The sequence below is a fragment of the Vulpes vulpes genome, chromosome 8, assembly GCF_048418805.1.
Source record: "Vulpes vulpes isolate BD-2025 chromosome 8, VulVul3, whole genome shotgun sequence".
Lineage (NCBI taxonomy): Eukaryota > Metazoa > Chordata > Mammalia > Carnivora > Canidae > Vulpes > Vulpes vulpes.
In genome coordinates this window covers 20,857,788-20,883,991 of record NC_132787.1, presented here as the reverse complement: position 1 = coordinate 20,883,991, position 26,204 = coordinate 20,857,788, and the positions used below count along the sequence as shown (strand labels likewise).

The 26,204-nt window shown below is 36.2% G+C and overlaps 1 protein-coding gene across 2 annotated transcripts in view; it reads right to left on the bottom strand.

The window, feature by feature from the left end:
• Positions 1-26,204, bottom strand: part of ITPR2 (inositol 1,4,5-trisphosphate receptor type 2) — a 259,178-nt gene that overhangs the window by 22,184 nt on the left and 210,790 nt on the right. For both annotated transcript variants that reach the window (XM_072765722.1, XM_072765723.1), the window contains 6 exons: positions 24,513-24,635; positions 23,479-23,679; positions 21,042-21,293; positions 18,346-18,471; positions 5,210-5,338; positions 3,902-4,022 (listed from right to left, as the gene is read on the bottom strand). In XM_072765722.1, coding sequence (XP_072621823.1) covers positions 3,902-4,022; positions 5,210-5,338; positions 18,346-18,471; positions 21,042-21,293; positions 23,479-23,679; positions 24,513-24,635 — 952 coding nt within the window. The remainder of the gene's footprint in view (positions 1-3,901; positions 4,023-5,209; positions 5,339-18,345; positions 18,472-21,041; positions 21,294-23,478; positions 23,680-24,512; positions 24,636-26,204) is intronic.

The following is a 26,204-nucleotide window of genomic DNA, read 5'->3' as shown; positions in this document are numbered from 1 at the left end:
TAATAGGGGAAATAAGAGGAGGACTTAGGATGGGATAAGCCATGATCAAACAAAGACCATAGGAAAAGTGTCAGTGGTCAAATGGGGACAAGCTCAGCTCTAGATATGAGAGTTAAGAATGGCTTTCACAGAGGAATTTGAATAAAAATTTTTGAATAATAGGAAAGGTGATGACAGGTAGCAATGGTAGAAACTGGTGTGAGAAAGAAAAAGAAAAAAGAGAATGAAAAAGAAGGAAAAAGAGAATAAGAAAGTAAGTTACAGCATGAGCAAGGCATGGGGCATAAGACTGGTCCACTGTCACACAGGTGTGGGGAATCAGAGAGCAAGGAGGTCAAAGAGGTGAGGCAGGGCTGTGCTGTAAAGGCCATGAATGTGACAAGAAGTCTGTCCTCAGTTAGACAAAGGGATAGTGCTGGAGGCTAGGGACTCTGTTGTTGATGTTTTTAAACCAACAGAGAGAACCTCACTTCAAAAAGATTACTCTGGCGGCACATTTCTTTAGGTGATGAAAGACACAAGGAGAGAACACTGAATAATTCCTCCAGTGGTCCAGTCCTTTATGGAGAAGGAAGGAGAGGTACACATGCAAGGGGATCATGGGGATAGAATTTCTAGGGCTTCCAAACTGCTCCAAGTGGAAAGAACAAACCAGGAAGAGAAAGAAAATGGGCCTTCTCACAAAGGTAAAACAGATTTTACACCAAAGCCTCGCTCTTCCAAACCTACCTTGGTTACAGGCTTAGATATAATTAATTTTTGACTTCCTATCACACATATTCTTCTTTTTCTTAAGATTTTATTTATTGATTCATGAGAGACAGAGAGAGAGAGAGAGACAGAGAGAGAGCAGAGACACAGGCAGAGGGAGAAGCAGGTTTTATGCAGGGAGCCTGACGTGGGACTTGATCCCAGGTCTCCAGTGTCAGGCCCTGGGCTGAAGGCAGCCCTAAACCGCTGAGCCACCCGGGCTGCCCCACACATGTTCTTTAAAGCATACAAAAAGTCACTAAAATATCCTGCTAATTCATGAGGTTTGGGCCAGCAGAATTTTGGTAGAAAATGAAATCCTGTAACAGAAATAAAAGGTTATCTTGAGACTAAGAGAGTATTGCTGACTTATTTATTTATTTATTTATTTATTTAGAAAACGTTTTATAAATTGATGACTATTTTAAATCCCCAAAGCTCAGCCATCCTGCTGTGCAAGAACTGGTCTGACTTCACAAGAAACCACTGGAGTGGGAACTGAGATGGGAGGCACAGCGTGGGGTCTCCTCTATGGCTTAACGTTCTTCAGCTCAATTTTTAAGCGTTATGAGCAGTATGCCTTCTATGTTCTATGTAGGGCCAACTGGTGTCCCCCCCACCACCACCACTGCATTTGCTAAATAAATACTGAGAGAGAAAGAGGGGGAGGACAAGATGGACAAGAAGAAAAAGAAGGAGGTGGAAGAGGCGGAGGATAGAGAGAAAAAGAAGGAAGACGAGAGGAGGCTGCCTTAAAATGTAAAATATAGAAATATACTTGGCAGCAAAGACAATGTACTCCTATGTAGAAAAAAAATAACATCAGCTTATTTCTTTGCTTTTCCTTTGGATTTTATCTTTTAATGGTTAGTATATTCCACAGATGATTTCATCCAAATAAAAATGCTTTTAGTACTGTTTCATTATAGCTTGAAAAGTATATTATTAAAAACTCAGAGGTTACACTAAAGCATGAATGACACAACCAGATTCACCTATAATTTCACTGCTCAGAGATAATCAATGTTAATATTTTATTTATACCCATCTGGACATTTTGTTATGTGGATCTTTTTAAAGTAAGAATGAGCTTCTCTTTTGTGTTCTTTATTTTTGACACAATACCTATTGTGGCCTCTTTATTTCTTCCCTTTCCTTCTTGAAGGGTTTAGTCCTAAAATCTATAGGAGAAGCAGAGCAAAGGTAGGTGTCAGCACTGGGGAAGAAGTGCACAGAGAGATTAAGTGACCCAGAGCTTCTGAACCCAAAAAGAAGTGGAAGGTACCTGTGCAGTGGAGGCTGCACAGGGTGGAGAATCAGAACTTGATGGGGTGCGGGGACAGCCTGGTACAGGGTAACAAAGGTGATGCGGGTGTGCATGTGAAGGAGTGACTCAGCACAGAGGCCACCCCCCGTGGAAAAAAGGTCCCTCAGCAGCCTGAGGTAGACTGTTGGAACCTACAGGAGATAAGGAGGGTGCCTTCATAGAGGAGTGTCAGAGACCACACTCCCAGGTGACACATCCTTGCAGGGTCTGACCCCACATGTGGTACCTAAGGCCAAGTGGGCTGTGAGGAGGGAGGAGAGTCCACAGCCTGTTGAAGCATTAAACTTATCAGTTATTTGAGGAGAGCCAGCATCCTCACAAAAGGAATTTTTTAAATCCAATAATAGTAAAGCTCTTCATTTACTAAACATTTTTATAGCCCTCAAAAAAGTTTTATACTATTATTCTCTGATGTTTTTTGTTAGCTGTTCTTCTAAGTATTTGATATTTTTGTTGCAATTGTGAATAATGTGTTTTACACAGTGTAGTCTCTGTTTCTTTTTGGTATACAGAAAATCTGTCAAGTTTAATACTTATTTATAATTAATCACTGAGATGAACTCCCTTAAGTTTCTTACTTCTAAAATTTTTAAGTTGAAAAAAAAGTAAAAATAAAATGTTTAAATGGATCCCTTAGGTTATCTTAAGTTTGTTACTTGTTCAAATTAAACTTGAGCAGTCATTAAATCTTGTTAATATATAGTCACTTAGGTCAAACTGTAGGTGGGAGAAAGACAAAACAATTTTACATGGTCATTAATTAGTTAAATCATTGATTCATTTATCGAATATTTACTGAGCATATACTATAACCCTAGCCAAGTTACCTAATCTGGATAATTCTGTTTTTCTCAACTGTACAATGTAAATTACCAAAGAACCTATCCAAGTATTAAATGAAACAAATCAAGTAAATTCCTTAGCAATGCACATGGTGAGTGCTCAATAAATGTTAATGGTGATGACAGACACTATAAGCTGCCCTTCCCAGGGCTGCATTAGTTGAGAAAGTGGTCAGGCACATCTGTTTGTTTGTTTTTTTAAGTCCAGTATTTCTTTTTCCTGCTCCCCTCCGCCATCTGGAGAACAGCCCTAATTACCTAGGAAGCAAGGAGGAAGGAAGGAAGGAAGGAAGGAAGGAAGGAAGGAAGGAAGGAAGGAAGGAAGAAGGAAGGAAGAAAAGAAGGAAGAAAGGAGGGAGGGAGGGAGGGAGGGGGGGAGGGAGGAAGGGAGGGAGGGAAGAGGAATTTATGAGAAACTCCCTCTAAAATCTACTAACTTTCACTTAGCTATAATCATCCCTTTGCCTTCCATTTCGTTTGTAATTTCTGAAGGCTTCTGTATACAACAGGCCCTTAGTTAATACTAATGGATTTCAGGCCAAATTAGAAAACTAAAAAACCCTCAAAAGGTCCCACTGCCCTATGAAGGTATTAGTATGTCAGGCTACTTAACAGGCAAGACAATTCCATAATGAAATCTGAGATAACAATTAAACTAAACTCATTCCTGTAAAATCTTACCAAGCTATGTTAGAGTGTTATATACAATATTAAGATTAGAAATACAATTAAAACTCAATAAATAAATTTTTAATATTTGAAAAAAGAAATACAATAATTATATTCCCTTCCCCAAAAGTAAGCAATGTTCAGAACTGTTTGCTCTTCAGTTCTGAACTGAAGTTCTAAACCTCTTCAGCTTTAGAGAAACCATACCTTTATTAAGTTGTAAACTGGGAAGCTGCTTGTATTGGCTATTAGCCAAAAGTCTGATTTCTTTAACAAAATGTAAAAGTAAGTAAAACTCGACATTCCGGCTTACCCACTTCAGCCAAAGTTCTGATACAAGACTCCACGGAGGATTTCTGTGCTGGATTTGGCCAGGTGCAATTGTAAATTCTGAAGGCAGATTGCAGCAACTGAATAAAAACTGGCTGATGTGTCTGAAAACAAAAAGAAAGTATGCAAATAGGCCTAACTCCTAACATGGCATCTATGCATTATCAAAAAGGCTCTTCAAAATAGGCTCATCAGTGCCATTTACAGAATATCTCATTCAACAAACATTTATTAGGTACCCATTCATGACAAGCACCATGTCAAATGCAATAGAAAATCGATTACTTGCATTTTACTTATATTGTTAATCAGAAAAAAAATTGGCATTTCTTGAAGCCGAACACATGAATTTAAGTATTTTTTAATAATCTCTGGTTTATTTCCACATATAAATAGAGCAATGTTCTGAGTTTGTTTGTTTGTTTGATTGATTGTATATTTTTGTTTCATATGATGAGCAAAGACAGGAGACAACAATTTTGACCTATAAAAACAATTTCATATGGTTCTAATAGTTCAAAAGTTTTCTGTAAAGAAAATATAATAAAAAATGATATTTTTTATAAAAATAATACAAAATTACTACAGAATTTTTGGGACCCACAGAGATGAAAATCACCAATAACCCTACCATGTAGAGATGATCAGTATCAACATTTTGAAGATATTTACTTCCTGAGTTTTTCTGTGTATATATGCACATATATTCTTTACACATGCAGAGTTGGATGATACTATAATGCAATTCTAGGGACTGTTTCACATAATATTACTTCATAATCATCCTTAGTCATAAATATTTCTTTTAAAACATGATTTCCATATGCTATGTAACAAGCCATCTGACAGATACACCATTATTTAACTATTCCCCTATTTGTGGTCATTTAAGGTTGATGTCAATTTGTAAGTATTATGAATACTTGAATGAAAATTTCAGTATGTAAATTCCTGCTAATTCTTTCAGGATAAATTACTAAAGTCAATTTACTGAGTCAAAATGCCTATCCATTTAAAGAATCATTTATTGCAACACTTGGCAAACAGCCAAAGTACTGACATGAATGTTTCTATTACGCTTGGAGGAAGAACAGGAATAATTCAATTTGAAGATGAGGCTTCTTAAAAATAAAGCTTGGTAAACTCAGAAATGGATTAAACATCAATAATATGAGAGAAAAGTGACCTCCAGAAGTGTAGGAAATGACTTGCTGACCAGATTAGTCTTTTCTTATGCAAATATGGTAAAATAAATTCTGTGTCAGAATGCTCCTGTATTTGTTTAGGTTACCTGGAGGCTGGTACTGTTGTCTGAAAAGGGGGAATTAAAGAAGCCGCTCACAATGTTCATTATTGACTCTGTAACACACTTCTCCAAGAAGGTGTCTGCGTGTTTCCTATCTGTGGTTGTGTTGCAAACCTGGAGAGAAAAATTGAACAGCTCAATATATCTTATCACATCTTTGAATTCTAACTGAAACCTTGTAAAAATTGATCTGATACTGTTATTTGTAACATTTCTTCTGCTTTTGAAAGTTGCTTTGAATAGACACATTTTTGCTGAAAATCTATTAAATTTTCATCATTCTGGTGTAGCTGCTCCTTTACATTGGTTGTCATTTTATCCTTGGATCAGAATTCTTTCATAGACCTCCCCTCCAGTCCCTTCGTCCCTACTCTGCTTCTCCCTACTCTTGTACACCAATCTTCTCCCTCTGTCTCCAAGCATGACTTTGCTGGAAAACCACCCTTCCACTCAATGTGAAGAAATCAAAGAGAAACAGTCATTCTAAGAAAGTGGTGAATGTGATTAATGGATATTCTACATATTTTCATTTATAATACCTAGCCCAAACTGGAGGATGCAAACAGAAAATATTTGGCAAGGAAAACAGAAAGCTAAAAGAAGATAAAGCTCTTTCCAACACTTTTGACCTTTTCATCCATAGATTCTCTGGGAAGCATGGGAGTGTGCCTTTGCATGCTTCCTTCTGAGTAGGGCTGAGCAAGAAGAGACCATACTCACGCTAAGGATAGACCAGAAAAGAACACAGGCCTGGTTCCTGCCCTGATTTTTATATGTGATTAAGTGAGGCATAAATTGGTCATTTTGTGAAACAAACCACAAATTTCCAAGGATGTCAGGGTAGACAAATTGCAAAAGCTAAGATACATGATTAAAAACAAATGAAAAAAAGCTGGGTAATAAAAAGAAACATGAAGATAAAAAGAAGAAGAAAGTGGGAGGGAGAAAGCACAGGGTGTGAGAAACTCTTGAAAAACTGGGGCAGAGTAACAAAGTTTAAATATTCGCACAGTGATGGTGGGGAAAATATGGTGGCCAGATGTTTCAGATGTTCTCAGACAATCCAAATTTCTGCATCATTTCTTTTTCTTTTCAGTAAGGTGATTAATCAAAAGAATAAGTAACTATAATTTAATTTTATATTGCATATTGCTTTAAAATCTTTCACACAAATAAGCTCACAAAAGAGTAAATTTCCCTCCTTACACAGGTGTCCCAGTGTTTTGGTTGGGGAAATAACAGTATTTGCTGAATGGAGGAAAAAGAGGATAGGGAGGGATTGCTTTGTTTCTAAGTCACTTCCCAGCAGGGCTCTTCATTTTTTCCTTGTCTATTAAATGACACCTACCTGACAGGGTTGTATTAGAGATAATCTCACAGTTATTGCAGGGAACAGTGCAATTGAAGGAAATAGATCATGCCAAATTATGCATTTAGTTAGGGTTAAAGAATATAACATAATGCCTGGCATATACAACATGTTCAATTAATGCTTGGAAAATGAATAAATCAATTGATTTTTAAAATGAAAGAGTAAGAAAGAATAGAAAGACTCATGTTGTTTCAGGTTAACTTTGGGTTAGGTTATAATTGTGGAACATCAGAACTAAAATTGAATGTGGTCTCAGAACTAATATAAAATTAGGTTTCCCATGATGGATATGATATAGGATTTATTTCATTTTGTATCCTTCCACTATTAGCTTTTACATTGAAAAGTTCTGATTTGTAGGATAAGAATATATTAAAGATGAAGAGGTAGCCAACCAATTCTACAATAACCAGCTCAAATAACCTTCCTCATCCAGTGACATTTCACACAATTGTGTGGGGTTCTGCAGAGTTATTGTGGTATCACATTGAATTACCTGCAACTGGACATTTGCTAAAGAACCACTTAGAAATTTGCTTTATTTAGTCAATGGATTAGTAAAAGTAATCTATTTCTAGATAAAGACTTTCCTCAAAAAGCTAGTTTACAAAACTAGGTGGACTCTATTGCTCAATGCATTTGAACAAGAAATTCGAAACAACTTTTCAAGATATTTTTTCTGCCCCATATGAATGATAATATTTTTGCACCTCTAGAACGTTGCATCCTACATTGCAATATCATGGATAAGCAAGAGATATAAGAAGCCAGCTTTTAAAACTTTCCAGGGGAAAAAAAAGAATCCTAATAATAACAATATTTCTTTATCCAGCCTGTCTTTTATTTATTTTTACTGCCTCACTCCAATAAACACTGGAAATGATTCAAAAATATTATATCACATTAAATTAACTTTTATGTGTAATACACATATTTTCAAGTTTTCAATCTATTTGCACATATTATTCACATACCACTATTTCCTTTAAAGCATGCCCCATGTGACTCTCCAAACATTTATTTTAAAAGGTTAAATTTATTCCATCATATCAATGCACCATCATGTTTTAATCCATTTTTGGAATAAATTGAGGTATACATAACCAAAAATACAAATCATTTTTCTTATTTTTCTATTTTATTTCGTTCTTGCCAGACTTGTATGTGATTTTCCTAAATTTTTTTGCAACCATAATGAATCGTGCAAAATTCTTCTATTTACTTTCAGATTTTTGGCATATATTCCACCAAAAGAGGAGTCAGCAGTTGAAGATATATAGGCAGTTTTATACCATTGCGAGGCTGAGGCCCTAAAGTAATAAACAGACAATGTTATCTACAACCTATTTGTAGATGCACAGGATGGTCCCTCATCACTACCAACTAGCTCTTGTTTTCAGGCTCTGGTTGGGATCAGCTGTTGTATGGTCCTGGCAGAACAGAGTGGAAGAATAAGAATTCAGGTACCTACTGGGTCTCTGCCTCCAATCCCATCTCTTTCTCCTCACAGAGGCTTTGGCAGTGTCTGCATCTCTGGGTGCAGCTCCCACTGAGCTCTACCGCAGTTTCCCCAATCACAACAGTGCTGCCTTTGCGTCTTCCCCTGGGTGCAAATAGCTTTGCAGTGTCCCCAATTCCTGGGTGCTCCCCTGTGCCTTCTTGGTCACTTTCACACTGCCCAGATCTCCTGGAGGATGCCATCTGGCTCCTGCTGAAACTGACTGCTCAAACTGTAAATTATCACTATTTTTGCCCGCTTAATGATACCTAAAAGTCATTTTGTGTTTCTGGCATCACTAACGAGTCTTGGCACTTTCCACGTAATCACTTCATGCCTATATTTTGTCACGTACAGATGATTCAAATCTTCTAACCACTCGAAGTAAGACCTGGATAATGACTGATACATTACGTATCATTTTAACATATTTTTCATAATAAGCTCTTTTTGACTGTCATTTCACATATATTTTTCACATTCCAATCTTTTATTTAGAATGTTCATTTCATCACATTTCATTGTGTCAAATAAAATAGAACTCAGGCACTATTTTTTCTTTTTCTTTTTTAAGATTTTATTTATTTATTCATGAAAGAGAGAGAGAGAGAGAGAGGCAGAGACACAGGCAGAGGGAGAAGCAGGCTCCATGCAGGGAGCCCGACATGGGACTCGATCCCAGGTCTCCAGCGTGACACCCTGGGCCAAAGGCGGCACTAAATCGCTGAGCCACCGGGGCTGCCCATTATTTTTTCTTTAGATCATTTCTATTTACTTAACATAAAGAAGAAAAAAACTCCCCTCCACAGAAGGGATATCCTACACATTTTGTTCTAGTTTTTTATTGGAGTCCTCCTCCATCCATATATGTGTCCTGATTCCCATTTAACTATTTACACTATCTGAGAGTTTGCTGCTATAGTGACCTAACTCATGGATTCTATTCTGATCAATTTTTCCCCATATTGATATCCACCTGTCCTCCAAACATTTACTAAATACTGATTTCTTGTCTCACTCTTAGGGTGCTTGAGGTTTGTCTTATATCACTAATTACTATTTAAATCTCTCTGGTATATTCCATGTGTCATTATTTTTTAAATATTTTAAAATACCTGTAAAATATTAAAATAATCCCAAACTCCATATATCACTATTTTTCAAATTATTTCTTTAAATTATTAAATTATTATTAAATTAAAGCTAAATATTGGATTACAAGTCAGGACAGTGAATCAAACAAAACAAAGTCCCTACTCTATGAGAGTTATTCTAATCAAGAAAGGCATCCAATAGACAAATTAATAAATACATAATATAAATGGAAAATAGAAAATAGAGCAAATAGGATACTCTAGAGGAAAGTAAAGAAGGGCAAGCTGTACAGGGATAAGTACAGCTTCTTTTTATGCTGCAGGAAGAGTGGATATGGTTGAGGATTACTATTTTACCTAACTTGCTTGAGGAACCTCTCTGGATAAGGTGACATTTTAACATAAAATTGAAGGAAGTGAGGAAACAGCCTTGGAGGTTTCCAGGGAAGAGCAAGTGAAAATCTGTCTCCACCAGCAGAATATAAGTTCCTGGACATGGAAAGCTAGTCTGACTTGCTCATCACTCCACATGCAGGACCTAAGTACATAGTAGGTATAAGATCATTTGCTGAGAAACAAATATGAAACATTTCTAGACATAATTTTGTCTGACATTTCTCCCCTTGTAAATATGATATCCCTTCTCTCCTCCACTCTAAAAGTGACCACTACTCTTTCAAAGATGACAGATGGACTTACTAAAGCTATATGCTAGAGCAGCACTGTCCAATAAGACTTTCTCCAATGATGGAGATCTATATCTGTGATGTCCAACACATGTGTTTATTGAGCTCTTGAAAGGTGGCTGATGCTATTGAGGAACTGATTTTCCATTTGATATAATTTTACCTAATTAAAATTTAAATTTAATTGTGGCAAGCTGCTACTCTATAGGATAGGGTAACTCTAGTGCCCGTAACATAATTTTGATCACACACTCAAGGAATACAAATCCTAAGGATCATTTTTGTATTCCTTGTAGACAGTACACATGTTCCTCTAAATAGCTGAGGTGATATCACATATTTATTTTAATTTGCATTCCTACATTCATGAGGCCAAAACTTCGAAACATTCACTTTTTACATCTCCCTTTATGTGAGTCATCAGTTCATACACTCAATTGGCTTTCTTAGAAGTCTACATTCATTTTTTAAAAAGATAATATTTTTCCTAGTATCAATATATATTAATTGTAGGAACACTGAAAACATATAAAAAATCACAAAATGGAAAACAAAAATTATCTATGATACAAAAATACAGATAAAACCATGGTTAACCTTTTAGAATAATTTCTTCTAATCTTTGTGCACTCTGCCATTTATATTTTATGTAACTGAAATTATTCTAGATAACCAGTTTTGTCTTCTTTTTATACTCATCACTCAACCATTAGCACATCCCACATTACTAAACATCCTCAAAAAATAATCTCAATGATCTATAACATCAATCTTACAGATATATCATAATTTATTGAACCATTTCTCTATTATTAAATTTTGAAACTATTTCTTACTGTATATTATTATAAAAGCCTGTTGAACTTCTTTGACCATAAATCCTTGATATCATTTCTAATTATTTCCTGAGGACAGATTCTTGGAAGGTAAATTATTTGACACATTAAAAAGGTATGAAGGTTTCTTTTAATGTATTACCAAAACGCTTCTCAGAAAGACAGCATGAATTTACATTCTCATCAGCAAAGTATGTGAACCAACATTTAATATTATCTCTTTACTTTTATCTTTTTGCCCTTACAACTTTGATAGTTAGAAACTGGATCTTATTCCTCTCTGTATTTTTAAAAAATTATTAACAGTTGACTATTTTTTCAGAGGTTTACTTGTATTTCTTCCTCTATAAATCATGAATGCCTGAGTCTTGACCATTTCATTATTAGGCTGTTAGTGCTGTGTGTGTGTGTGTGTGTGTATATATATATATATATATATATATATATATATATATTCTTTTTTTTTTCTTTTTAAAGCATTGGACCTTTAAAGGTTTAAAGATTTATTTATTTAAAGATTTAAAGATTTATTTATTTATTTTAGAGGCTGGGTGGCAGAGGGAGAGGGAGAGAGAAACCCAAGCAGGCTCCACACTCAGCATAGAGTCAGACATGGGCCTTAATCTCATGACCCTGAGTTCATGACCTGAGCCAAAACCAAGAGTCGGAAGCTCAACCGACTACACCACTCAGGCGCTCCAAGTTCTTTATGTAAAGATTATTAAGCTTTTTAAAAAATGTTCAGTAACTTTTTCCTTATTTTGATATTTTTATTTCTATGTGTGATACTCTATGCGCTTGTGTTTGAAATTTTCAAAAAATGAAATGTCTATTATTTTCCTTAACTATTCTCATTCACTGCTTTCATGCTTAAAAAGAACCTTCTCATCCAAAGACATAAATAGTCACCTACATTTGCATCCATTTTTATTGTTCCACATTTACCTCTAAAATCTTAATCTAATTGCAATTTATGCTATTATATGATTTAGGTTAGAAGCTGAGTTCATTACACCCCAAATAGCCAGTGTCCTCAAACGTCATTTTGATTTAGTTCAAATCAATAATTTGTGTTGAATGTCCATTCCATGCCAAGAATGTTCTATGTACCTGGGATCTGTCAGTGAATAAAATATATGAGAATTACTACCCCAATGGAGCTTATATTATTACTTTAATAATCCATGCATAAGCAAACTTACAGCCCATTGGACAAATCTAGCTATATCCACTTGTTTACATATTGTCTATGGCACCCTTCCCTTTAGTAATGGCTATAACCGTTGTGATAATGGTCTGAAAAGCTAACATATTAACTACCTTCCTGTTCATGGAGAAAGTTTGCTCATTCCTGAAAATAACTAATACTTCTTTACTAGTGGGTAATAATTTCTTGATCATATATTAATATCTTACATATGTAAAACTGTTTATGCATATTTATTTCATTCCACTGACATACCCACTTAATTCAATGTGAAGACTACACTTACTTTGTTTTCAAATTCACTTCTTAAATATTTTTCACCTCAGCAGACATGTATTTATTTATTTATTTATTTATTTATTTATTTATTTATTCCACAAATACATACTATCTACTATGTGTGAGACTCTGTTCTAGGTCAGGTGTAAACCAAATGGACAAAGTCCCTGCCCTGTGTTTGTTTCAGTAGGAACAAATACAAATGCACACAAAAATGTCACATGGAGATCAGCTCTACGAAGAAAAATGAAGCCAAGTGAAGGGGGGGAGCAGAGGGAAGAAGTTGCTGCACACAGGGTGGTAAATGAAGGCCTCTTTGAAGACTTTAAAGCAGGAACATGGAAGAAGTCTTGAGGATACCTGGAAGACCAGTGCATCCCAGGCAGATGCAAAGGTGCTGAGATGGGAATGTGTTTGGCATATTTGTGGAGCAGCAAGATGGCCATTAGATGGAACAGAGAGCTAGCTAGGGGAGATTAAGTGGACATGGGCAAGGGGAAGGGTAGCCAGAGGAGAGGCCAAATCATGCAGCTATTTTACTTTGGGAAGAATTTAAACAGAGGAGTGACCTGAACCAACATTATTCTTCCTCTTTTGAATCATGATGGCTGCAGTGTAGATGAAGGATCAAGAATAGATGAAGGAGGGCAAGTGTGAAAGCAGGGAAACAAGTTATGAGGCTACTGCAATGATACAGATGAGAGTTAATGGTATTCTGGAGCAGACGGTAGTGATGGAAGTGTTCAGGAGTAGTCAGATTTTAAATATTTTTGTTAATATTTTTAAGTTAAAGTCTGTAGAATTTGCTAAAGGAATGGAGTTAGAGTGTTAGGAAACAAAGTTTATAGTTAACACCAAGACTTTTTGCTTGAATACGTAGATTGAATAATGGAATTGTCACCTACTGAGAAGCCAGAGACTTGAGAAGGAATTAATTTTTAGTGGGATATAGGAATGAATGGGGAGCTGGAAGTTAGATAGCCAAGTGGCCATGTCATACAGGCAGTTAGATATGTGAGACTGGACATTAGGAGAAGGATCCAAGCATCAGTCAGTCTGGTATTAAGGACAGGAGAGTATTGAGATCAGCAATCAAGGGATTATAGACAGGGGAGTAAATCTAAGGTTTAAGTCTATCACATTCCAATATTTAGAATCTAGAAAGATTCAGAAGAAAAAGCAAAGGAACTTAAGAATGAGTGGGCAATGAGTGGGGGGCAAGCAGAATGGAAAGTATATTCTGGGGGCCAAGTGAAGAAGTGTTTCAGGAGGGAATTGATCAACTATGACAAATGCTGCTCATGATTTAAAGAGCAAAAAGTAGGATGCAGCATAGGGATCAACCATCAATCAAGAATAGTCAAATATTCATTCCATTGGACACCACCACAATAACTTGGCCTGAAAGTTGAGGAGAAAAAATAGAATTATAACTGAGGGAAAAGGGTCACAAAAGGTAAGGTTTATAGAGTAATATATAGTCCTTACTTGTCTGCAATGCTAGCTAATAAGGCCATACAAAAAGAATACTTTAAAATAAGACATTTCAATGGCTCATTCAACTTAAAAAAGTCAAGAAATCTCTAGAATCAAGTCACCAACCAAAGAAAACTTCAATTCCATCAAATTAAAGAACTTGGAAAGTGTGGTTCAAGGTACATATAAAATTTACCTTTACTCCTACTTCCAACCTATTTGGTAAGCTACATAAAGGGAGAGAATGGCTCAATCAAGTGATCTATTTGAAAATAAAATACTCTGATTTGTCCTGTTAAGCAGTGATAGATAAGGCAATGACGCATCACTGCATTTAGATGCACCTCTAAATTATTTCTTGGTCTAATTTCATTTCTGCCAATACATCACTTAGAGTACAATTGGCCATTAGAGAATCTTGAAATTGATAGCAAAATTGGAAACTTCTTCAAAAGAAAAAATGTAGTCTGAGGCTAACATTGGCCACTTTCAGGTGCTTTCTAATGACTCAAATCCCCTGACTTTGAAAAAACAATGAGTTACAAAGGCAAAGGGAAGCATTTCTGCCCTACAAACAACAATTTTATTCCATATTGGAACACACACCAAAGTGGGCTGCTGTTAAATGCTCTGAAAGATAGTGAGACATCTTTCAATGAGTGAAATACCTTTGCTGCCTCCCTAAATTGGGTATATTTCCAGAACATGGATACTGTCTGTCAGGAAATCAGAATGCAATCAGGTGTGTGAATCCTAGCACCAGTTTCTTAAAAACAAGTCTTTCAGAGCAGCCCGGGTGGCTCAGCAGTTTAGTGCCTGCCTTCATCCCAGAGCATGATCCTGGAGTCCCGGGATCGAGTCCCGCATGGCTCCCTGCATGGAGCCTGCTTCTCCCTCTGCCTGTGTCTCTGCCTCTCTCTCTCTCTCTCTCTCTCTCTCTCTCTCTCTCTCTCTCTGTGTGTGTGTCTCTCATGAATAAATGTAAAATCTTTAAAAATATATTTAAAGGAAAACAGTTTTTTAAAAGATTTTCTTCTATGGGTCTTAGCAAAATAAAAGGTAAGAAGGTACAAACAGGAATATGAAAGATACAAATTAAGACTCTTTAGAGAGCTTTACCCAAGAGTAAACAAAAAGAACCTGGTAGAGATGATTCCAGAGCAACATGAAGAGAAAGGTAGAAGGTGGCATGAATGCCACTACATATTAATATTTCTTTTGCCTTTTAAGTAAGATTGTTCTCCGAACTTCTACTGAAATAATCATCTGCCTTGCACTGGCTAGATCCTGCCTGAAATACTGGGTTCCATCCCAAATGCCATACTTTTAGAACACTGACATATTAGAGAGAACCCCAAAGTGTACTGAAAATAGGAAGGAGCTCAGAACAAATTTGAGAAAAAGCACTGGATTGAACCACAGCAGATTTCCCAGCTCTGCTTCTAGCTAGGCAAGTCACCCTGTGGTAGCAAATTAATCTCTCTGGAACCCAGAGGCAAAATTATGAGGTCAATCTAGATGGTCTTAAGTTCTTTAAATTGTATAATTTTATTATTTCAAAGTAGATCATCAGCAAGGAGAATATGTTACTTATGGTAAATACCTACATCTCTGCTGAATTGAATCGTTCTATGTTGCTACGAAGGAAGAAATAGGCAAAAATCATAAGACATAAATATGTGGCTCAATTATTAAGAGTTTTTAATAAATTTAAGTTATGTAGCAACGACACCAGTTGTCTCAAAACACAGTGAGATCACTCTTATTAGAAATATACAGGCAGGTGCTGAAGAGCATAAACTATATGACTGCTAGTCTGTTCCAATCTTAAGATCCTACAATTCTTTAGGTCCAATTTGCCACACATCTTTCCTCATATTACCTTTGCTATTTCTCATGATTTAAATCAGCTGTTCCAAGGCTTCATCACTTCATGGGAACCTCTGAATTAGCCCATCTCTATGTCAAGTCATTATTGTGCATGTTCAATTTTACAGACATGTTTTCTGGTTCTTGCCTATACTGGATGGTCCTCCTTTTGGTTATCCTCAACATTCTTATTTGGTATAGGTATTGAGGAAGCTTGTTGAAATTGCTTTAAAGGCTACATATAACCTTGTAATAATACCAGTGATATTACCACGATGTGGATGAAATAGATGATGTTATCAGCTCTCTTAGTAAGTGCCACAGATGTGCTAAGAGCTTTATATGCATAATCTCATTGAATCCTCCTGATAACCCTATGAGGAATGTGTTATAGTATCCATTTTACAAATAAGGAAACTCAGAGTCAGAGGCGTAAGTACTTTGCTCAAGGTAAGAGAGCTAGGAAGTGAAAGAATCTAGACTTGAACTCTGGTCTGGCTAATACCTCTAAAGTATCTACTCTTAAACTACATATTCTACTGCAGTGGTTCCTAAAGTTTAGTCCCTGGACCACCAGCTTCAGCATTACATGGGAACTTGTTAAAAATGCACAGACTCACATCTACTGAATCAGAAACTCTGGGGTGGGGCTCAGCAATCTGTGTTTTAACAAACCCTCCAAATAATTCTGATCCTCACTGAAGTTTGAGAACTACTGATCTACTCAACTGAAAATTTGCCTAGAAGGCCACATTCTACTTATTCAAACAATTTTCTTTTTTTGTATTTGAATTTGAGTGTGTGATGGCTCCTTAATCTCTCTTCAAGAGGAGAAAGACAAAGTCCAGTAATGGAAAATCAGATTTTCTTTCCTTCCCTGAAATAGGAAGGGTGATTCTTTGTCATTCTTGGCAAGGGGATAAGAGATCTGCTGTTTTAAAATATAAATAAGAGGGAAACCAGAAGGAAAGAAAAAAATGCTATTTACAGTATAGCTAAGCTATTGTGGTTAGACATTATAATGAGTAAATAGACTAGAAAGATCTCAAAATTCCCTTCAAGCCTTTTATAAAATAAATAACATTAAATGTCTACTAAATCAAAATAGTAAAATAAAAACCTTTACTAGCATGCATGCTTTAAAAAAAATACATCTTAGCTTTATAAATATATCAGTGGCAGGGATGTTTCCAAGGTGGCATAACCAGTGGCAGGTACCATCAGCTTTCTTTGGTTTAAAAAATAAAAATCCTTTTAGCTTTGTAGCTCATGCTGTCTAGAATGTGACCTTGGTCTTTTTCAAGCTTATCTTTAGTCCGTAGCACTGTGCAACTCTGCAAATCAGTCTATAATCTCTTTAATATCTTCCTGCACGTGCAATTTTAAAGCTCAGTCATCGGCATATAAACCATTCTTTACTTCAAGGTCTCTATAGATACCTCCAGCCCATCAGATACAAGAGCTTTCACAAGGACACAGGGGCAAATATGAGTGATATGAAAATCGTGTGTAAAACAAGGTGATTTCTCCACAGGTGCTGGTTTACCTGCAAAACGTAATGATGGCTTTTCATTCTATAGAAATGAAGTAAAACAGGAACTGCCTTACTTCACACATGCTTAAACATAGTGGATTTGTCTCATACTATACCACATCGAGGGTAAAATGAGCATATTTCATCTGCAAGCCTGACGTCTTAGTCTCCAGTAGATATTTTATTATATTCCTTTTGTCTTCCTTCCTTCCAGAAAGGGTGTAGGGAGGCAGTTAACTAGTAAATAACAGTCAGCATCCATTCTTATAAGATGGTGAGAATGTAGACCTCACTAATCCCTCTCCTCCAAAATACATCTAAATAAGGCCTGTGTAAAGCTGCCAGCACTCAAGAATGTAGAGAACCAAAAAAGCTAGGGCAGCCCATCACAGGTCTAAGGATTATCTATACATTCTTTTACTAGTGAGATTCTTATCTGAACATTCATGTCCCCTCATTTCAAAGGGAAAAACTAAAGATAAAAAAAAACCTAAAATAACAGACCCTGTATATTATGACAATTCAACTTACCATAAAGGGGGGGGGAGGTGTTGAGACATACTAACTAAAATTAAGTGCTATCTATAAAGAAGATTCCTTCCTTCTTTTCTTCATTCATTCATTCATTCATTTACTCAGTTTTACTCAAAAACAATATCTAGAAAACGCCAACTAGCTCCACATGGCCCATCCAAAATAAAAGGCTAAACAAAAGGAAATGAACTCAGTAAAAAGCAGAACCTATTTTGACCAACGAGTGAAGAAACTGGATGGTTCAATTACTGGAGCACTCTCCCAAAGGAAAATCTGGATAGGCAACACTGAGCAATGCTAAGCTCTGGGTAGTCTGGTCAAGCACCTATCTGCCTGAAAGCAAGGGTCGAGGCCTCCTTATATCTCTTCCATCTACAGTTTGTAATTGCATCCATGATAAGAAGCTAAAAACAAATTGACCTCTGCCAATGTCTTCCTCAACCAATGTAAAAAGGCCACTAAAATTCCATTTAATAACAAACTGATATAGCCATTGTAAAAGTAGAAACAGACACCTTGTTTCTATACACACTATGCTGGTATTTTGTGCATGCCAGCTCATTATATCTCACAATCTTGTGAAACATATGCACAGCTTTTTGAATGTAATGGATTACATCCAAAGTTGGAGGGTTTAATTCCAAATCTTCATCCAGACCTTTAATACTGTTTAGTCAAAATACGTATCAATAATCTAGGCATGAAGTAGTTATTTCATGGTGAAAGTTTAACTCACCCTTGCCATGTCCACCAAGAAGTTCTCAAATAATTTCCAAATGTGGTTACTTGTGTAGATTTCTTTCATTTCCACTTCAGTGTCCACGTAACAGTGGTTAACAAAATTCACATAAGCAATTTTAACCTGTGCAAGTTTCAAATACAGAAGAAAGTGAATTTTCTTCATCGTTCATTTTCAAATATTAAATATGAAAAGTTAAGTAAAATCTGTGTTAATCACTATCGTGGATGATAGCATGTTTTATGTAGACCTAGAAAGCGTTCCCATTTCCCTTCTTTTGCTAAAACGCTCCAGGCCCTGATCTAATAGCCCATTCCCCTGTGCCCAGAAACTGGTATACGGAAGAACACTTGACTTAGTTGAGACTCTGAGAGTCAAATGTGCTCCTTTCCTGTCTTCCTTCCTCTCCCTCCCCTCTCCTTCTCTCTGACTCTGTCTTTCTGTCCCTCTCTCTCTTTATCATTCTCTCTCTCTCATTACTAAAGTGGAACAAGGTAAACTTGAACCCCAAGAACCCATCTTCTGCAGGTGACTGAACAACAATTATTCTCAGGAGAGAAAGAAGAACCACAAAGGAAAAGGAGACAAAAGATGGAAAGAATTCTGACATTATTTGAACCTCCTGATTCATCAGAACAACTATCCTTCAAATTCCCAAATACAGGAGCCAATAAAACTCCCTTTTTTTATTTAAATCGTTTAAGTTCAGTTTCTGTCTTTTGCAATCAAGAGACGTCTAATCTAATGCTTAAATGTGTTGATTAAATAATACTTTATTGTCACTCAGAAATATTTAAATTACTATTTCTGAGAAGAAATAAGCTCACAGTTTACAAAAAAATTATTTTAAGATGTAGTAACATTCCTTCTCATATTTAATCAAATTCCTCATAAAGGACTGAGATGAGTCTCACCACACGGAGTATTTCTTAAAGTATGGAGATCAGTTTTTGTCTTTCTTTCTTTCTTTTTCTTTCTTTTTCTTTCTTGTGAAAATATGATAAGGGGCATCTGAGTGGTTCAGTCTATTAAATGCCCAACTCTTGATTTCATTTCAGGTCATGATCTCAGGGTCAAGAGATGGAGCCCTGGGTCAGGCTCTGTGCTCAGTGCAGAGTCTGCTTGGGATTCTCTCCCTCTCCCACCACCCCTCCCCCTAGCTTGCACACTTACATGCTCTCTCTCTCTCTCTCTAAATGAATGAATGAATGAATGAATGAATAAATAAGTGATGAATGCTATAAGCCACTTCAAATATATATATATATATATATATATATATATATATATATATATATACACACACACACATAAAACCACTTAAATAATTCCAAGCATTCATAGAATCCAAGTTAGAACCATAAAGAGTACAAGGCCAGCTTTCATGACCTTAGTACTTATCTCTATTTGACTAAGGTCAAAAAGTAGACAGGGTATCTATGACAAGAACTGAACATAGAGTAGGGAGACATCAGAGCCATTCAGTGCATTATCATAATCATCTTGACAGCAGCTTATTATTCATTGTTTGCTACATGCCAATCACCTATAGCATTTTGTATGTAATATCTCACTTAATGCAATCCTCTCAAATACATACTATAATTGTTTCACTTTAAAATTGTGGAAATTGAAGATTAGAAAGGTTAAATAATCTTCTGGAATCAGTCACACACCTAGAATCCTAGAATGGATCCAGGATCCTGATTCATTTTTTAATTCATTTGTTCATTCATTCAAAACATATTATGAAGTATAGACTTAGGCTCAGCTAATATAATGGTAAATAGAAACAACCTAGTTGCTACTCTCATCAAGTTTATCATCTTGGGAAAGGATGCAAAGGCTACAGACATTTGTTAGCAAAATTCAAGTGCCAAATTTCAAATTGAGGACTCTTATAACTCTATTATTGGAGGCCAGGAAACTGTTATTTATAGAAGTAATGTTTGAATCAAGAAATGAAGGATGAAGAGGAGTGAAGTAGGTGAATACAAGTTTTAAGTTACCATGTTACTATGATTTAAAATGTCTGGATTTATATCAAATTCAATGCATCACACATTTATGAACTTTGCAACAATATACCACAACAGTAGAAAAGAAAGGAATTATTGCAATGTACATTCCTGGAAGCCTCATTAATCCTGTTGGCAGACAACAAGTTTTTAATGAGTTTTTTTCCCTATTATCAGAGCCAAACAAGGACAGAGGGGGAAAAATGATGTGCAAACAAAGCAAAACGCAGGTCCATATCTCCAAGAATGCACTTATTCCTAAAGCAAGGTAAACCTACAGAATCTAAGAGATGATACTGCTGCACCATCCTAGCCTCTCCTATCAGCGATCATACATTATTTATGAAGCATCTATTACATGCTCAAGAACATACCAGAGGTTACAAGTAAATCTCAGTTTCATCACATCGCCATACTTAGAATTTAAGAGATTCCTATAGCAGCTTCCAGTAAACTATAGTGGCTCTACTTTGAAAAAGTTGATCATCTTTTCTAGCTCCTGTATAACTAAAAAAGTAAACTTTTTATGCTTTTTTGAATTTTCCTAATTAAATAGCTGAGTACAATTTCTTGACTAAATACATTATCTCATTATAAATAGTTTGGGGAGTTCTGGCACTGACGCATTTTATATCAATAACAATTCTGTGGCTGCCAAGCTTTTGTCAGGCTTACCTCAGGGATGCAGTCATCATGGGTCACCACCCTCACTATGTCATCCAAGGGCAGAAGGGAATTGCACTTAATTTCAGTGTAGACATTCTTCCCCTCTGTGCATGCTGCCAGCAACTCCACCAGGGTGATGTGGTAGGCTAAGGGGCCACTCTCATCCCCTCGGTCTCTCTCTGAACACATCATATGGAGAAGGATGGGAAATGATGCTCTATCATTGTAAAATATCAGCACATCTTCACCCCCATTTATCAACTGAAATGATAATAAGAGAGTCTACATAGCAGTCCAAATGTTCGTCCTTTGCAGCTACTGCCAAAAGTTTGGTCTATCTGGAAACACATGCATCTCTTCATAAAAACATATATATTGTAAACACAGACTCTACCAAGGCAGAAAAAGATTTTAGTCAGGTGCCAAGTGATTACTTATGAATACTATCAAAAGCAGCCAGGGAAGTATGGGAAAGGTAGATGGGGACAAGAATTAAATGGCATAAATGATAGCTAATTATTCACCAGTGAGTTACCCCCTGAAATTAAACCTGCAGAATATTTCGAGAAAGCTACTTTCCTCTCCTTCAAATGGAAGATGCCATTGTTAAGATATAAGAAGTCTCCTAAGTCTAATTTTCCCAAAACAGAGTAAAATACCCCAGCTCCCTTCAATAGTGACAGAATAAAAAAAGTATGTTCTTTGAGTCAAACGCCACTCTACAAGAATCTGGAAATTCCATGTGTTATGAGCACCAGCAGGGAATGGAGGTAAAAGCAGAGATAAGAGAAATAGAGAAAAAGAAAACTTAAAAAAAGAGAGAGAAACAAGTGAATAAGTGGGGCTTTTAGGATATACATTTTCCTTCATATTTTGTTAATGCAATTTTAGTGGAGAATTCCAGCAGGTGGTAATTTTATTGCTCAAACTCCATAATGTCTAATTGACAATTATCAGTTCCAATTTTCTAACCCCAATGGGAGATATTTGGGGGACATATTTTTTCTCTATTTTATTTAAACTGATAACAGATTTAAATCAATAAGACAACTGGCTTGCTTTGAACATTTTGTTGAAAGAAAATGTATATGTGTCAAATTATGTATTATATATCAACACAATATAATATTACAGTACTTCTTTCCACATAAAAACACTTCCCCTAATCGGTGCCATAAACCTTGCTAATTTTTATTCACTGCTTTTCCATTTTAATTATTTCCTTGATGATTACAATACAAAATCAAATTAGTTCCCACATTTCTAGGCAATGAAGAACAATTACAATGTAAATGTAGATAAGAAAAAGGAAGATTTTACAAATTTAAAATGTTCTTTAAAATGCTTAATAATTTACATTAAAAAATTCAAGACTTTAAGCTGAATAAATTTTAAGATATCTATGGGGCAGGAAGAACTCACATCATATCAATATAGAAGCCCCCCCCCTCCCCTCATTCCCAAATTGAAAGAATATAATTATGAAAATCACCTCATATCAATATAATCTATTATATAACTGTTTGGTAGCCTCGGTTGAAAGCTGCCTTATCCATATAGGCCTTTAGAGAACCATTAGGTCACAGAGCAATGATTTCCCCAAATGGGCTCAATTTCTCCAAAGTACCAGTTGGTTCCTGGTGAGTAACTTACTCATTGCATAAATCTCGCTTGATGTCAAATATCACAATGAAAAGAGCAAAATAAATGAGGGACGTCAACCATTTGTATTTCTTAAATTTTTAACTTATTCTAAAAAGCTAAGATTCCACATATCATAAATCACTGATGGATAATTTCTATTAATTAATTTAATTCCCTTCAAACCCTTCTGCAAATAGTAGCAGAAAACGCCCATTCTATCTCTCAGGAACAGAGCAAAAAAAAGGCAGTGGGAAAACAGAATTTAAAACATCCTGTTAGGGAATGCCTGGATGGCTCAGCAGTTGAGCATCTGCCTTCAGCTCAGGGCATGATCCTGGAGTCCTGGGATCGAGTCCCTAATCAGGCTCCCTGCATGGAGCCTGCTTCTCCCTCTGCCTGTGTCTCTGTGTCTCTCTGTGTGTCTCATGAATAAATAATAAAATCTTTAAAAAAATAATAAATTAAACAAATAAAACATCCTGTTACATACTGAAAATTTTAAAGTATAAAATGTGTCACTTGCATTCTCACTTATAACATTTCATAGAATCTTGCTAATTAAAGTACACAAATTCATTAAGGATCAAAAAGAAAAGTAAACTCAGAATATTATACAATCAACTTAATGGTATGTTACTTCACTAGATTTCAACAAAATATACTTGTTGCTTTAGTCACTGGAACTAAATTATTTTCCAAACCTATGTTGTGTGGTTTTTTTAAAACACTATAGATTAACAGAAAACACATACATGAGCACATTATGTATGTGTAGCTGTTAAAATGCAAACTGAGAACATACCTCTGTCATTACCATATCCTGGCATTTCTTCACATATTTGCCATCTGCTTTTACAATCGTTTGCAAGAACCTCAGGTACTCCACATGGCGACCGTGTGTCTCGATGCAGTGCACAAAGTGCTGCACCACTCTCTCGCTGATCTCATTGCAGAGATGGTAATTGTTCATGAAGATGTGCCGCATGGTTTCTGCTTCAAGGAGCTAAGCAGAAAGGATTGTGCCCTTGTAATTCTGACAAGATCAATTTTCTATTTTCCAGTATTTAGACTCATTTCCCTGCTTTGGATCAGTTTTATATTTTATGCAAAGCTATAGTGAGTTTCCTGGGCAAGCTTTCTACAAAATGCAATGAGATCATTCACCATTAAAAGCAAACTGAGCTGGGGTGCCTGGGTGGCTCAGTCAGTTAAGTGTCTCTGCCTTCGGCTCAGGTCATGATCTCAGGGTCCTGGTATCAAGCCCCACACTGGGCTCCCTGCTCAGCTGTGAGTCTGCTTCTCCCTCTCCCTCTGTGATCTCTCTCACTCTCTCTCAAATAAATAAATGAAATCTTAAAAAAAAAAAAAAAAAGAAAAAAGCACACGGAGCTCACAAAGGAATTTAGTTGGAAAAAAGAGTTTATCATAAAGGTCAACATGTTGACAATGGTATTCTTGAGATTAATTATCTATTACTCAAAGTTAGCTCTTCCCTAGTATCCACTGACGCACTTTTACAGAGTTACCTCTACTTTTGGGTTTTCTACATTTATCTCACTCATGGCATTGCAGCTGTTCTTTGTTCTATCACATTTTTTTCCCTAACATTAAACTATGTACATATAAAGAAAGTTGTCACTTGCAGGTAAAATTCATGTAATATTTCAAGTTTCTGTGAATGTCTCCTTAATGGAAATAAAACATATCCACTTTTAGGGAGAGAATTCCTTCAAGGAAAAAGATAAGGTGGGAAAGACTAATAAAATTCCACTCATCGATGCTGCTAAAACAAATCTAATAGATACTATAAACAGTAGGAGTCACTAAAATACTTACACCAGGAGTCAGAAACAAATTCAGATGTTTATGAAGGAGAACTTGGTTCTGGGGATTTCCTCGACAGAAATTCTGCAGGAATGTGTGGGCCAGATTCATCACTTCGTTCATCTTTTCATCGTTCTGTAAGTGAAAGAGTAGCGATGATACAGAGAAACAAATAGACCATAATACCAAATATTATGAAAAAGTATATTCTTTCCCACATGTACTGTCTGTACATGTGTTTTCTGTCTGCTACTGTGTTATTCTCCCCCTCCCGTGTGCCCTTTCTATTTCTACACTTTCCCCTGTGACCTTTCTGGCCTCCCCCATCCCCACTGTCTTCTAGATGTTTCTCACCTTCTCTTTATTTCTCCTTCTACTACCTGTTCTGTTCCACTCTCAACCCCTCTTTGTTCTCTTTGTTTCAGGCTTTCTCTCTTTCTCCCCAACATCTCTGCTTGTCCACTACATTCTCCCAGGTCTGCCTATAGCTGTATCTTCCTTCCCCACCTCTGCACCCATAGCTCATCTGTCCTGCCTTTCTCCCTCTCTCTGGCCCCTACTCTCTGCCCTCCCTCCTCGGCTTCACCCCTATCCTTCTCATCCCTCCCTTCTCTTGGACTTGCTCTATTTCCCAGTATTTCCACATATCTGGATTTTTCTGTTTCTTGTTTTCTCCTCTTTCTCTACCTTCTAGATCCTCTTCCTTCTCAAACTCTTCCCTTCCTACTGCTTTTCCCAGCATCCATCATCCCTCATTCTCTTGCCTTGTCCCTAGTCTCTTTCTTCTCTCCACTCACTTTTCCTCTATTCCCCCTCCCCCTGGTAAATTTCTTTCTTTAGATATATTTCTGACCTTATCTCAACTGGACCATTCCCCCGCCCCCACCCTTGCCTTTTGCTATTTACCTTGTATATTTCCACCTCTTTTTTTTCCTTTTCCCTTTGCTTTTTCATATCCTCTATACGCCAATCTTTCTAGGTCCCCTTCTTTGTGAACACATGTACTTGTAAGTTGTTTTCCTTATTCACTCTCATTTTCCAAACTCCCATAACAGTATCATTCAATTATAGAAATCTCAATAAGAAATTCTAAGTCTCAAAATTCACAAAGGATGCCAAGTTCTCTTCTAAATAGTAGTCTTTCAACAATATCACTGAAACCATCTAAATTTTTCCTGAGTAGTTGATTATCCAATTTGTCATGTAGTCAGTGTCAGAGATATAAAACGGACTCATGTTTTGAGTACTAGTTTCAAAAAACAATGTTTTCTATTTTTCCTAATTTGAGAGTCTATAATTTATGTCATCTATAACTAAACAAACAGCCTAAGATCATTAATAGGCCCATTTTCTCACATTTAAAATAGGGATGATTTAACTAGATGAGTAAATGACACCAAAAACTTCATTCCTAACTTCAGAATAGGAGATTTCAATTCAAAATCTACTACCCTCAAGAGACTTCAGCAATAGGAATACTCAATTCCCACTGAAAAGCTGGCCAACACAGGAGAAGACCAGGGCCAGATCTACGATATTTGACATTTCTTTGACATTCTCCTCTTATTCATTTTTTGTTTTTGAACAATCCAGTTATTAAAACTGAGTGAATCTATAAACATAATGTAGTAGTAAAATACTGAATACTAAGTTATATTATTAGAAGGGATTTGATCACGTGTGCAATGCGCATGGGACAATATC